At 44.5% G+C, this 11,660-nt stretch overlaps 1 protein-coding gene across 11 annotated transcripts in view; it reads left to right on the forward strand.

The window, feature by feature from the left end:
- Window positions 1-10,803, forward strand: part of BRMS1 (BRMS1 transcriptional repressor and anoikis regulator) — a 350,478-nt gene extending 339,675 nt beyond the window's left edge. For all 11 annotated transcript variants that reach the window (XM_086938533.1, XM_086938529.1, XM_086938538.1 and 8 more), the window contains one exon: window positions 9,110-10,803. In XM_086938533.1, coding sequence (XP_086794659.1) covers window positions 9,110-9,227 — 118 coding nt within the window. In that variant the 3' untranslated portion in view covers window positions 9,228-10,803. The remainder of the gene's footprint in view (window positions 1-9,109) is intronic.
- The last annotated feature ends 857 nt before the right edge of the window (window positions 10,804-11,660 follow it).

Genomic DNA, 11,660 nt, shown 5'->3' on the forward strand with positions numbered 1-11,660 from the left:
CTGCCACAAAACAGTGACTTCATCACGCTACCTCCAGACCACCTAACAGCGGCCGGAGGCAGACTCCCAACATTTCCTACCTGTCTGGAACGCAATTACCACGGACAGGTGAGTGAGACAAATTATCCAGTATGGTTATTGCCTAGAACTCACTTCAACCCCACCATACATACCACCCAGACACCGTCCTATGTCCAAACATCACCATGCTACAACAAGAGGTGAAATGCATGGTGGAAAAGGGGGCCATAGAGCCAGTCCCTTTCCAGCACCAAGGGACAGGAGTATACTCCCTATACTTCCTTATTCCCAAGAAGGACGGCTCCCTCAGACCAATACTGGACCTCAGACCCCTAAATCAATACATACTGTCGGAGCACTTCCATATGATCACACTACAGCAAGTGCTCCTGTTGCTAAATCAAGGAGACTTCCTAGCAACATTGGACCTCAAGGATGCGTATTTTCACATACCCATCCATCCAGCTCACAGAAAATATCTCAGGTTCACAATAGAAGGTCAACACTACCAATTCAAGGTGCTCCCCTTCGCGGTGACCACTGCTCCAAGAGAGTTCACAAAATGCTTAGCGACAGTAGCTGCACATCTCAGGAGGCAACACATCCATGTGTTCCCGTGCCTAGACGATTGGCTCATACAAGTAAAATCATACCAACAGTGTGCAAGAGACACGTCTCAAACACATCAGCTGCTACACAGTCTAGGGTTTTCGCTAAACTACCCAAAATCGCATCACACACAACAATATCTGGGAGCTACTATAAATACCTCAGTGGCAAAGGCATACCCAAACTCAGCGAGGATAGCCAGCATGCAGATGCTCATTCTCAAATTTCTGCCACAACACTCTCTTCCAGCTCGAGTCTTCATGCAGCTCATAGGCATGATGGCCATATTCATTGTCCCCCATGCCAGACTCCAAATGCGTCCATTGCAAGAATGCCTAGCACTGCAGTGGAACCAAGCTCAAGGACAACTAAAAGACCTAGTATTGGTAGACAGTCGGGCTCACAACGCTCTGCAGTGGTGGAACCCACAAAACCTTTCCAAGGGGCGACTGTTTCAAGAGCTGGTTCCACAACTAGTACTAACAGCGGACGCATCACTGACAGGCTGGGGAGCCCACCTCCTTCACTACACAGTACAAGGGCTCTGGACAATCAAACAAAACAAACTGCATATCAACCAACTAGACAAACCCCCCAGGATATAGCGGCATGGATTTGCAAATTTAGCGGCACAAATATGGAAATTTAGCGGCAATTTTGCGGCATTTTATTTGGCCATTTTTCCTACAACAAACACAGATATCTTAGCTTTTTTCGTTATTTAACAACATGAAGCTATGTATATTTGGTTTAATTACAATGTAGACACTTTGTTTCCCTCAAAGCATGTACTGAGAGTGCCGGTGCGGGGAGGGACACCCTGTGCTGGTGCTGCGGGTAAAAGCAGAGAGCAGTCTCCTCCTGAGTGGGCACTTCAGTGGGTGAAGACTTATTGGTGAGTTCTGCCCTCAGTGTGGGGCTCTAGGTGCTTCACGAGGAAGCTTTCTTACTGCTGCAGCGCCGTTAGCTCTCTTCTGGGGATGACTCGATGTGCAGGGTTGCAAATTATGGTGCTGGGGTTCAGCCTAGTGAAGCCTTGAGCGGAGGGCTTTGCTCTATCTCTCTCACTTATTTTGGAGCAGTTCACACAGGGGCACTGCCAGCCATGCTGTCTTGTGCTTTGTCCAGTGTTGCATAGGCCTTTTATGCTGTACATACTTTTCCCCGGAGCTGGTGTTGTGAAAAGACATGTCCAATATCCCTTGCTATTGTTCAGATGCCACCATGCACTCAGGCCGGGGCAGCTCTTTGGGGTTTGCAGGTGCTGGTGCTGGCTGGGGCTTAATGTCCATGCGTGTTGGCTACCTTTTATCCCCTTCAGCCGGTCTGGATGGGAGTTCACCATGCCTCGTGGTGCCTTACACAGCCACTCTTGCTGGCAGGCAGTCTCCAACCCATCAACTGCCTTCCTTCAAAATGCAACCCTCCTCTGGTAAATGGAGTGAAGGCAATGTGGCGAGGGCATTGTGAGCTGGGTGCGTTGCAGGCAAGGGGCCACTAGGTGGTGCTACAGTCACTGCTCGTCTCAGGCCGGCTGATGGTCTATTACGCGACTGCCATGTTCTACGGTTGGGGTCTCTACAGCTCTCCCTTCTTGCTGTGAGTTGTGCCATGTTCCTTGCAGGCGTGTGCATCCGCTTATCGCACCTCCTCACGGACCAGCAAGATAACAGGCAGAGCTCATCACCGCTCTCGCCCCAATCTGCAGGAGTTGCTGAAACGCTGGAGTCGGTCCTTTTCATCAGGAGAGAGCTTGGCAGGCCTCTTACCATAGTCTCAGCAGGTGAGTTTGAGCGGAGCAACAGGGCATGGCAGACATTGCGCCGCTGCCTGGCAGGGTTGCTGGCTCTCTTACCGCTGCGGGCTGCTCGATGTGCCAGTATGGGGGTTTGCATGCAGGAGCAGCCTTGGATTCTGGCTCTTTCCCCGTTGCCATGTGTGCTGACTGCACTGTGTGATTATGGCGGCTCGCGGAAACGGCGGATTTCGCGGGCGTTTGTTTAAATATCGCGGCATTTGCACGGATCGGCCGATTTCGCGATTTGTTTGCAAATCGCGAAATCGCGATAAGCTGGAGGGTCTGACTAGAGTTGCTAGCAATATTCCTAGCCCTGAAATCATTCCAAAAATACTTGTACAGCAAGACTGTCTTGATCCGGACGGACAACATGACAGCAATGTACTATATCCAGAAACAGGGAGGAACACACTCTCCTCAACTGTCCCACTTGGCACAGAGCATATGGAAGTGGGCAATTCCAAAAGATATCTTTCTCCTGGCAGAACACCTCCCAGGGAAAGACAATCAAATAGCAGATCTGCTCAGCAGGCACAGCCAACAACTACACAAATGGGAGAGTCACCCCCAAGTTCTCCAACCATTCTTTAGGAAGTGGGGTCACCCAGAGATAGGCCTGTTTGCCACAAACGAAAACTCAAAATGCCAGTACTTTGCTGCCAGGTTCCCACATCCGTTGTCACAAGGCAATGCGATGTGGATGAACTGGTCAGGCAGATTTGCGTACGCTTTTCCCCCAGCACCACTGATACCGCTGGTGGCACGCAAACTGCGCCAACAATCCCTCACACTAATCCTAGTTGCTCCCATATGGGCGAGACGGCCATGGTACACAACGTTCCTGGAACTTTCAGTAGTTCCTCATCAAAGGCTGAACCTCGCACCCCATCTTCTAACTCAGAACCATGGAGAAATCGGGCACCCAGATCCCAATCAGATGAACCTAGCGATCTGGCTCCTGAAGTCTTAGAATTTGGATACCTTAACTTGCCTCCAGACTGCATGAACATCATTAGAGAGGCAAGCCGACCAACTACAAGAGCGTGCTATGCAGCTAAATGGAAGAGATTTGCCATCTACTGCAACAATAACCAAATCAACCCTTTAGATGCTTCCATACAGAACATTATATGTTACCTGCTGTATCTTCAAAGATGCAACCTAGCATACTCTTCCATAAGACTACACCTCGCTGCTATAGCAGCATACCTTCAAAACAGGCAACACTGTTTAGTGTACCAGCAATAAAGGCTTTTATGGAGGGTTTTAAAAGGGTGATCCCTCCAAGACACCCACCTTCCCCGGTCTGGAATCTAAATATAGTACTTACCAGACTTATGGGACCTCCTTTCGAACCTCTACACTCATGCGAACTGCAGTTCTTAATGTGGAAGGTGGCATTCTTGATTGCCATTACTTCACTCAGGCAAGTTACAAGCACTAACGCTTCAAGAACCCTTCTTGCAAGTACATGCTAACAGGGTGGTTCTCAGAACAAACCCTAAGTTTATGCCAAAGGCGATATCCAATTTCCATATTAATCAATCGATAGAACTGCCAGTGTTCTTCCAAAATCCACAGTCAGTAGCTGAAAGAGCCCTACACACACTGGATGTAAAGAGAGCTCTGCTTTATTATGTGGACAGAACGAAATCCTTTAGGAAAACAAAGCAATTATTTGTTGATTTTTCACCACAACATAAAGGAAATCCAATATCAAAGTTAGGAATAGCCAGATGGATAGTTAAGTGCATTCAAATATGTTATCAAAAGGCCAAACGCACTTTAACTATCCCCCCCCAAGAGCACACTCTACGCGAAAAATGGGGGCATCCATGGCTTTCCTACGAAACATTCCTCTTGAAGACATATGTAGAGCAGCCACATGGACTACCATACACACTTTCACAAAACACTACTGTGTAGATGTGCAAGCAAAGCAGCAAGCTGCTGTAGGCCAGGCTGTCCTCAAAACTCTTTTTCAAACTGCTGCAGCTGGCACAGGTAACCACCGCTAGAGGAGATACTGCTATACAGTCTATGCACAGATATGAATTCAGCAGCCCACATGCCTCGAACGGAATATGCTACTTAACGGTATGCATCTGTTCTTGGCATGTAGAGCTGCTGACATTCATATCGCCCGCCTTCCTCTCCGGTGCCTGTCGCAGATGCAGCATTATCTTTTGCATGGCCATCTCTTACTTTACTATCTCCATCTCTGCCACAATGACGAAAAACAATCAGAGGATGGAGAAGATGCCCATGCGCACTGTAGTCCAGGGGAGGAGCCACCTATCTTGTGATACTTCGAAGACTCTTCCAGGACAACAAGGTGCAATCATCCGGACCCAACACTAGGCGGCGATCTAGGTACAGATATGAATGTCAGCAGCCCTACATGCCAAGAACAGATGCATACTGGGAAGTAGCATATTCCTTTGTGGCTTTCTCCCCACCTCATAAGGGCAATCCTATCTCAAAAACCGGGATTGCAAGGTTTATTGTTAAATGCATCCAAATATGCTACGCTAAAGCCAAACGCACATTAACCGTTCCCCCTCAAGTTCACTCCACACGAAAGCTAGGGGCATCTATGGCTTTCTTAGGGAACAAAAAAGCTAGTGTGGGCCAGGCTGTATTAAAAACACTTTTTCTAACTACTGCAACAGATACAGGTAGTCACTACTAAAGAGGTAACTGCTGTATATTTTATGCATAAGTATACGATCTACAGCTCATATGCCTCGAACGGAAAATGCTACTTACCAGTATCCATCTGTTCTTGGCATGTAGAGCTGTAGATTCGTATACGTCCACCCGCCTCCCCGGATACCTCTATCTGTTACAGTCCTATCTTACTTAGATATATTTCACATGGACATACTTTTCTATTTCCTACTAACTCCATCATAACCCTCCATGGCAAAACAATCTGGAGATGGAGTTGATGCCCATGCGCACTATCGTCCTAAGGAGGAGTCACTTACCTTGTGACTACAAAAGCCTTCTTCCAAGACAAAAACAAAGTGCAAATATCCGAGCCCAACACCAGATGGCGATCTATGCATAACTATATGAACCTACAACTCTACATGCCAAGAACAGATGCATTTTCCTTTCCTGTATTCCTTTTGAAAGCATTATATTAACATTTCCTCTTCTTCACATTGTCGAAGGCCATAGCTGCTTAGGAGCGCGGCAGAGCTTGCATTGTATTCGATCTCTAAATTTTATGACCAGCTGCCTCATACCACTTGCTTTCCATATCATGTAGTCAGCTTGAAGTAATTGTTGGGTTTTGTGCCTTTTCTCATGTGGCTAAAGTGTATTAGTTTGCCTGTGTATGAGAAAAAATATATATAATCTCTTGGCAGTAACTTTTTCTGAAGCTCAATGCTATTTGTGACTGCCTTAGAAGTCAGGGGCATTGGGAGTGCCTTGTTCCCCTTTTGAACTACACTTTGCACCATTGGTTAAAACACTTCTTTTGTAGTGGCATGACTACCTAAAACAAAGCTGGACTGTTCTGCCCCTCGTCCAGTTATACTGCATAGGTTTCTATCCTCCTCCAGTTAGTGAAATATGCAGACTAATCATCGGAGGGTGATGTGTAGTTGGGTATTAATACCTTGAGGTCATGATTTTGTGATTTATTATCTTCCCACATTTTGCCATTGTCTACTTTTACAGCCTCCACTTTCCTCACCTCACAGAGTTACCTACTGTGTCCATTATTTTGCATGGGGTGTGAGAAACTAGTTACTTTACTTATGTCTACGCTTAGGGTCCACAAAGCTTCTCCAAATCTTTCTTTTGTGCCCTCAAAGTCTTAGTTTTTTCGACATTGAAAAGTTGGGGATGTTTGATTCCAAAAGTATTATCCCTTTCAACTTTGATCAATTTTAAAGCTGTCGGAGTTCTCTGATCTTTGTCTAGGTATTATTTTGGTGTGTTTTGTTTTTTCTGTTTTTGACTTTGCCTTAATCCCCCGTGTCTCTAAAGATTGATTATGTAATTGCCCAGCTGAAATGTCAACAACTGAGGTCTTTGTACAATGTGATTTGGGCTTAGAAATTCGAAGGACTAATAGCAACACTTTCTGCACCAAAAGCCACTGGGCTTGCAACTGCTGTCGTCTTGTGTGCACAGCAGGAGAATTGTTTCACTTCAGCTGCCTCTGTGTCTTTAACATCAGAGCCCTCATCATTCATTACTACCCCTAAGGTGAGAATTACTGCTGATCCCTCCCGGCGCAAATCAGCAACTGCCAATTACAGGAGGCTCCTGTGCCCCTTGGCACGATGATGTAACTTTTGTTGCTGGCTTTCCAGGAGCCATAATCAAAACTGTGACAACTGAACTGACCTACAACGATTGTGTCCCTCATTTTTAGACATAAGGAGAATCCACTGTGTCACAGCAAAGGGACTATCATGATGATTAGGTACAATCTTCTCTTTGTACCAAACAAGATTCCTTTGGTCAGTAGAATCCTAGTTATCATTAAACCTGTTAGTTTAACATTTATCCCTTCAACCTTATCTTTAGACTTAACTAGACATCTCAGACTTAATTTAAGGGAACCACCACATACATTTGGAAACTTCTGGGAACATCTTTGGTACAATCGCACTATTTATTTGCCATTATCCTTAATTTGATCTCCAGACTCGCTAAACCACTCTTGCTCTGGTCCCTGCAGGTTCTTCACCCTAGCTCCAGAAACATTTATTCACTCATTCCTGGCATGTATCTGTACTACACAAACGTGCAGGTGTCCCAACCAAACTCTGGCCATAACAGTATACCATTGTAGTAAACCCTGAAATTCTTGTCATCTAACCTTTTCTGGAAAAAACACATTTGTCAGCAGTTACTGTCTTGCACACCTTCACTGTTGAGCAACATACTAACCACCAAACATGGGCCACTGCTTTCCACCTTTGTGTATGAAACAGTATTGGTTCAACCAGACATAGATTACAACTACTTCCTTACCTAACCAAAGCTCAATCCAGTTCACTTTCTGATTCAGCCACCTGCAGTTCCATACCTAACAGTCACTGGTCAGTCAACTTACTGTCATTCAATAGTTGGCTTAAAACTTGCTTTATTTCTATTTAGGTCTAACCAGTCCATAACATGTGCACACAAAAGACAATCTGTAATGTTTTTTGCACAGTATTCCCGCCTGCATGGCCGATTACCAAAAGGCAGAGGGCAGTTCTTGAACTCCTCTTGAATTCATGAATTTGAAGAAGCCTTATTTTCCAAATGTCCTAGCTCTGCATGGTTCTGGATCTGCAATGGGTTTAACCCAAGTCATCAACAACTAGTCTGCATTTGTCCAGGCCATGTACTTCTCAGTCCACACACAGTTATTTGAGAGATGAGCTTTTAAGTTGGCTCTTATGAGTATTTAAGGGCAAAGTAAGTTCTTTGTTTACTTTGTTGTTACTGGCCATTTAGAGAACAGTGGTATTAGGACCTGTAAACCAATAAAGGGGAAGAAAGGTTGGAACACACTCGATTTCGGATCACTAATCTAATTAAAGCCTTCTGATTGATTAATCAGAAGTGACCTGTATTGTGCTTTCTACAGGTGTAAAATCGTATTGATCATTTCTATTCATGGTTGGTGTTGAAAGACCAAAGTTATCGTAATATTAAGTACAGACTGTCAAATGAGCTAGCCATGAGTAGGTTCTGAATGACCTTCGATGAACTAAGTTTGAACATTGACATTAATGAACCTCAATTAAAACTCTGTTATACCACTGGTTCTGCCAGAATTCCTTTGAATTCCTTAACCACTTGGATGCTAGGCGTTTTCCCGCTGTGTGCTGGAAAATGCCATTTTAGTGGCACCATGACGAGCTCAGCTCGTCATCAGCACACGACCCCCGTGGGTGATGACGAGCTGAGCTCGTCATCAGCATCGAAGGGGTTAACTGAGCTAGTCAGTGAGATTTCTGAAAATTCCTCCAGATAGACCTCAAATCGAAGAGTGAGCATCGTTTTATCCTAAAAGTAAAACACCCATATTTCATACTACATATTGCTTTGTGATGAAAGGTTGTACCCCTTAATTTCAGCTATTTAATCATAGTAAAAGCTGTGCATATTGTATTGTATCGTGGAGAAGTGTGGCTCAATGCTTAGAGCAGCAGACCTTGATGCAGAACGCTGGCCAGGGACCAGGGTTCGATTCCCGCCTCAGCGGGTTTCGGGCTTAAATTCCTCTGACCGGATATTCTCGCCTCAGTGCCGATTCTAAGCATGGGTCCCACGCTGCAACTCTGGGCAATAGCTTGCTTAGTCTCCACAAAGGCCCCCTGATACACAAGAGATGCCTGGTTTCACCATGGGATGCCCAGGAGTGGACACCCCACAAGGAAAAGCCAGGAGGGGTTCCCTTGTGGTAGGAGTACAAGCGCCGGGATGCCTCCGGGTCACTGTTCGCGCTATACAAATACGCCACATTTACATTTACATTTTGAACAATTTATCAAGTAAGTATATTCATTTTCCCCATCATAAAAAGGGTACAAAGACTTTTTGATAAATAGCAAATATTTGTTCTAGGTAGCACTGCTGTTCTGTTTAATTCCTTATTTTGATCTGTTTGTCTTCAATAAAATGGTTTTCTAACCTCGATCTACTGTGTTCTCTCACCAGCGCCATCATTACTGCAGTCAGCACGGGAGAGGTGTGGCTGCGTCGCAGGGACGGCAGCAAGACAAAAATTTATGTTTCACAGCTGCAGAAAGGTAAATACTCTGTACGACGAGCCTAGCTACTTCATGGCTGAAGACGCAAGTGAGACTGCCGACTTCGATTATTGTGCAGACTGGATGGTTGCTTGGCACGGCTGTGATATTAAACAATGTGTTGAACACACTGGGATGTGTGTTGCTGCCAACCCTGGACTTCAAGGACCAGACCAATCTGATAATTTGATGGACAAAGAGGACCTTATTATTGGATGAAACCAAAGGAATATATATGTGTTGAATATAGCAATATGTGTTGCTGTTTAGTTTGATTATATATTTTTTTTCACCGCACTTAAACTTTGGCCTAAACCTTTGTGATGGGTTTGTTGCCCTACCTTATATGGCTCGGTCACTTATTTGGTTATCTAAACTGGAGAATTCGGGTCCAGCATCTAAAATCAAGGATTGATGGTGTTGTTGGCAATTGTGATTACAGTCTCTTCTGCAGTGTTTCAACTGTTTGTGCCTGGCACCAAGCGTTCAACGCAGTTATTTTTAGAAGGCACTGCTGAGACCGTTGTTTCCGGCGAGAGTTGCATCTTGAACGGATCCATGTTAGCGGATTTATGGGACCTGCCTTTTCAGCATGTTCTTATCCCTCAAAAGAGGGGTATTGCCTTTCATGCTATCAAGCTGGGGATGTGTACTATGTAATGAGGCAAGAATGGTCATCTTTGCATTGTTTCTTAAGGTTGCATCGATGGCCCTATTGTCATGCCTTTGTTTTAATGGGAGACCTCCACAACTTACAAAGTTCTGTGAACCGGGGAGGGGTAATTTAAGTTCTAGACCTCTCTGTGCAACAGGCATGCATGTGAATAACTGCTATTTCTAGGTCCAGTTCCCTCTCGAATGAATAAGAGTGTTGATTAAGGTCCATGGTTTCAATCCAAGGATGCCCTACCATTGCTTCCATTCTTCTGGTAGGACAACAAAGGCACTCATTTTTGACAATTAGTTGTCTACCTTGTAGATGGCCTCTTATGACTATTTGTCACCGGTCTGATTCATCTAACAAAGTCCTTTGCAACTCCTCTGCAAGGAATCCCATTGAACATGGATCCATAGAGCACTAAAAGAAACACTTTCACATGTAGCAATAATAAGCATCCTATGTTAGTCTCTGCAGCAAGGTGAATGAGCGAATGGGCACATTGGTTACATTTAGCTCATTGTCAAATAGGAAACTGAGTGGCAAACATGCTAAAGATTTTAATGGATTCAGAACAGGTTGACTGGAACTGTAAGCACTGCTACTCCCGGCACTGAAGTTAATCTCCATTTATTTTCAACAGCTAAAATTTCTTCATGGTTCTGACTGTGCCTAGTTTGTGTTTCTTTTTAAACCCTAATGTCGGAGGCTAGGATTTGATCAATTCAAACGTAGTCTCAGCATTTTGGCTCAGAGAAGTTGCTATTGTCATGTGGCCAACAGACCGCGAGAGACCTTGTTAAGTGAGTTAGTCAGACACCAGAAACCGCCTTTCTCTGTATTGCTTGAGTTGTTTCAGGATTTGCACTAGGGCTAGACTAAATAAACATTTTTATATTGTTGTTTTTTAAACATAAACAATTCTAATAAAATTTCTAATATCAGAATGGCGTGATCTTCTCTGAACCGCAAAAACTGTAACTTGATTTAATATCTGACCAATCTCCTTGCAGACATGTTTGGGCAATCTAATTCACCGCACAGTCACACAGTTTTTTTAATGCGATTCCTGCATTCGATTCTTACTTTATTTCTTTTCAGATTGCACCCTGGTTCATGTTTACTCCTGTTCCACCCCCCCCCCCACCCCACAACAATGTATCCTTAATTTTACCAGTCACAGAATTTCTTCAACTTCTGTTTCATTCTTCTTATGCTGTAATTCCTTTACCCTGTGCTGCAATTTCACGTTATTCACTCCCTTTTCCCAAGTGCTGTTATTTCAGTTTCACTTCTCTAACTGTGAACTATACTTACCTGGTGAAGCAATTGCAATCCCGCAGAAGCGAACCGGATCCCCACTTCGCAACAATCTGAAAAAGGAAACCAGGAGAAATGATGTGCAAGGGAAGCAAAGAACAGGGGTTCTCCAGTATTAGGGTGCCTTTCACAGATTCACATGCTTGAATATTCCCCGTCGTCGAAGTGGGAGCCCCACGGTAAATAATATAGTAATAAGAAAGCAATAATATGTATATATAAAAACATATAACAGAAGTTTCAAAACCAGAAATACTTTAAAAGTACCAAGTTAGCATTAACACATAGGAATAGGAATACATAGGAGAATAAGAAACACCTTATAACATATCCATGTCATTATGTTAGTCCAAACTACAGCCAATCAGGCGCAAGCACCCCTCTAGAACCTTCTCCTCAGAGGCTCAGGCCCTCAGATTTTCTACCGCACGTGGTGTGAAGGGAGTCTCCCTGAGCTCTGCTCAGTTTTCTTCTGGTTTTC

This window comes from Lissotriton vulgaris, chromosome 9 (genome assembly GCF_964263255.1).
Source record: "Lissotriton vulgaris chromosome 9, aLisVul1.2, whole genome shotgun sequence".
Lineage (NCBI taxonomy): Eukaryota > Metazoa > Chordata > Amphibia > Caudata > Salamandridae > Lissotriton > Lissotriton vulgaris.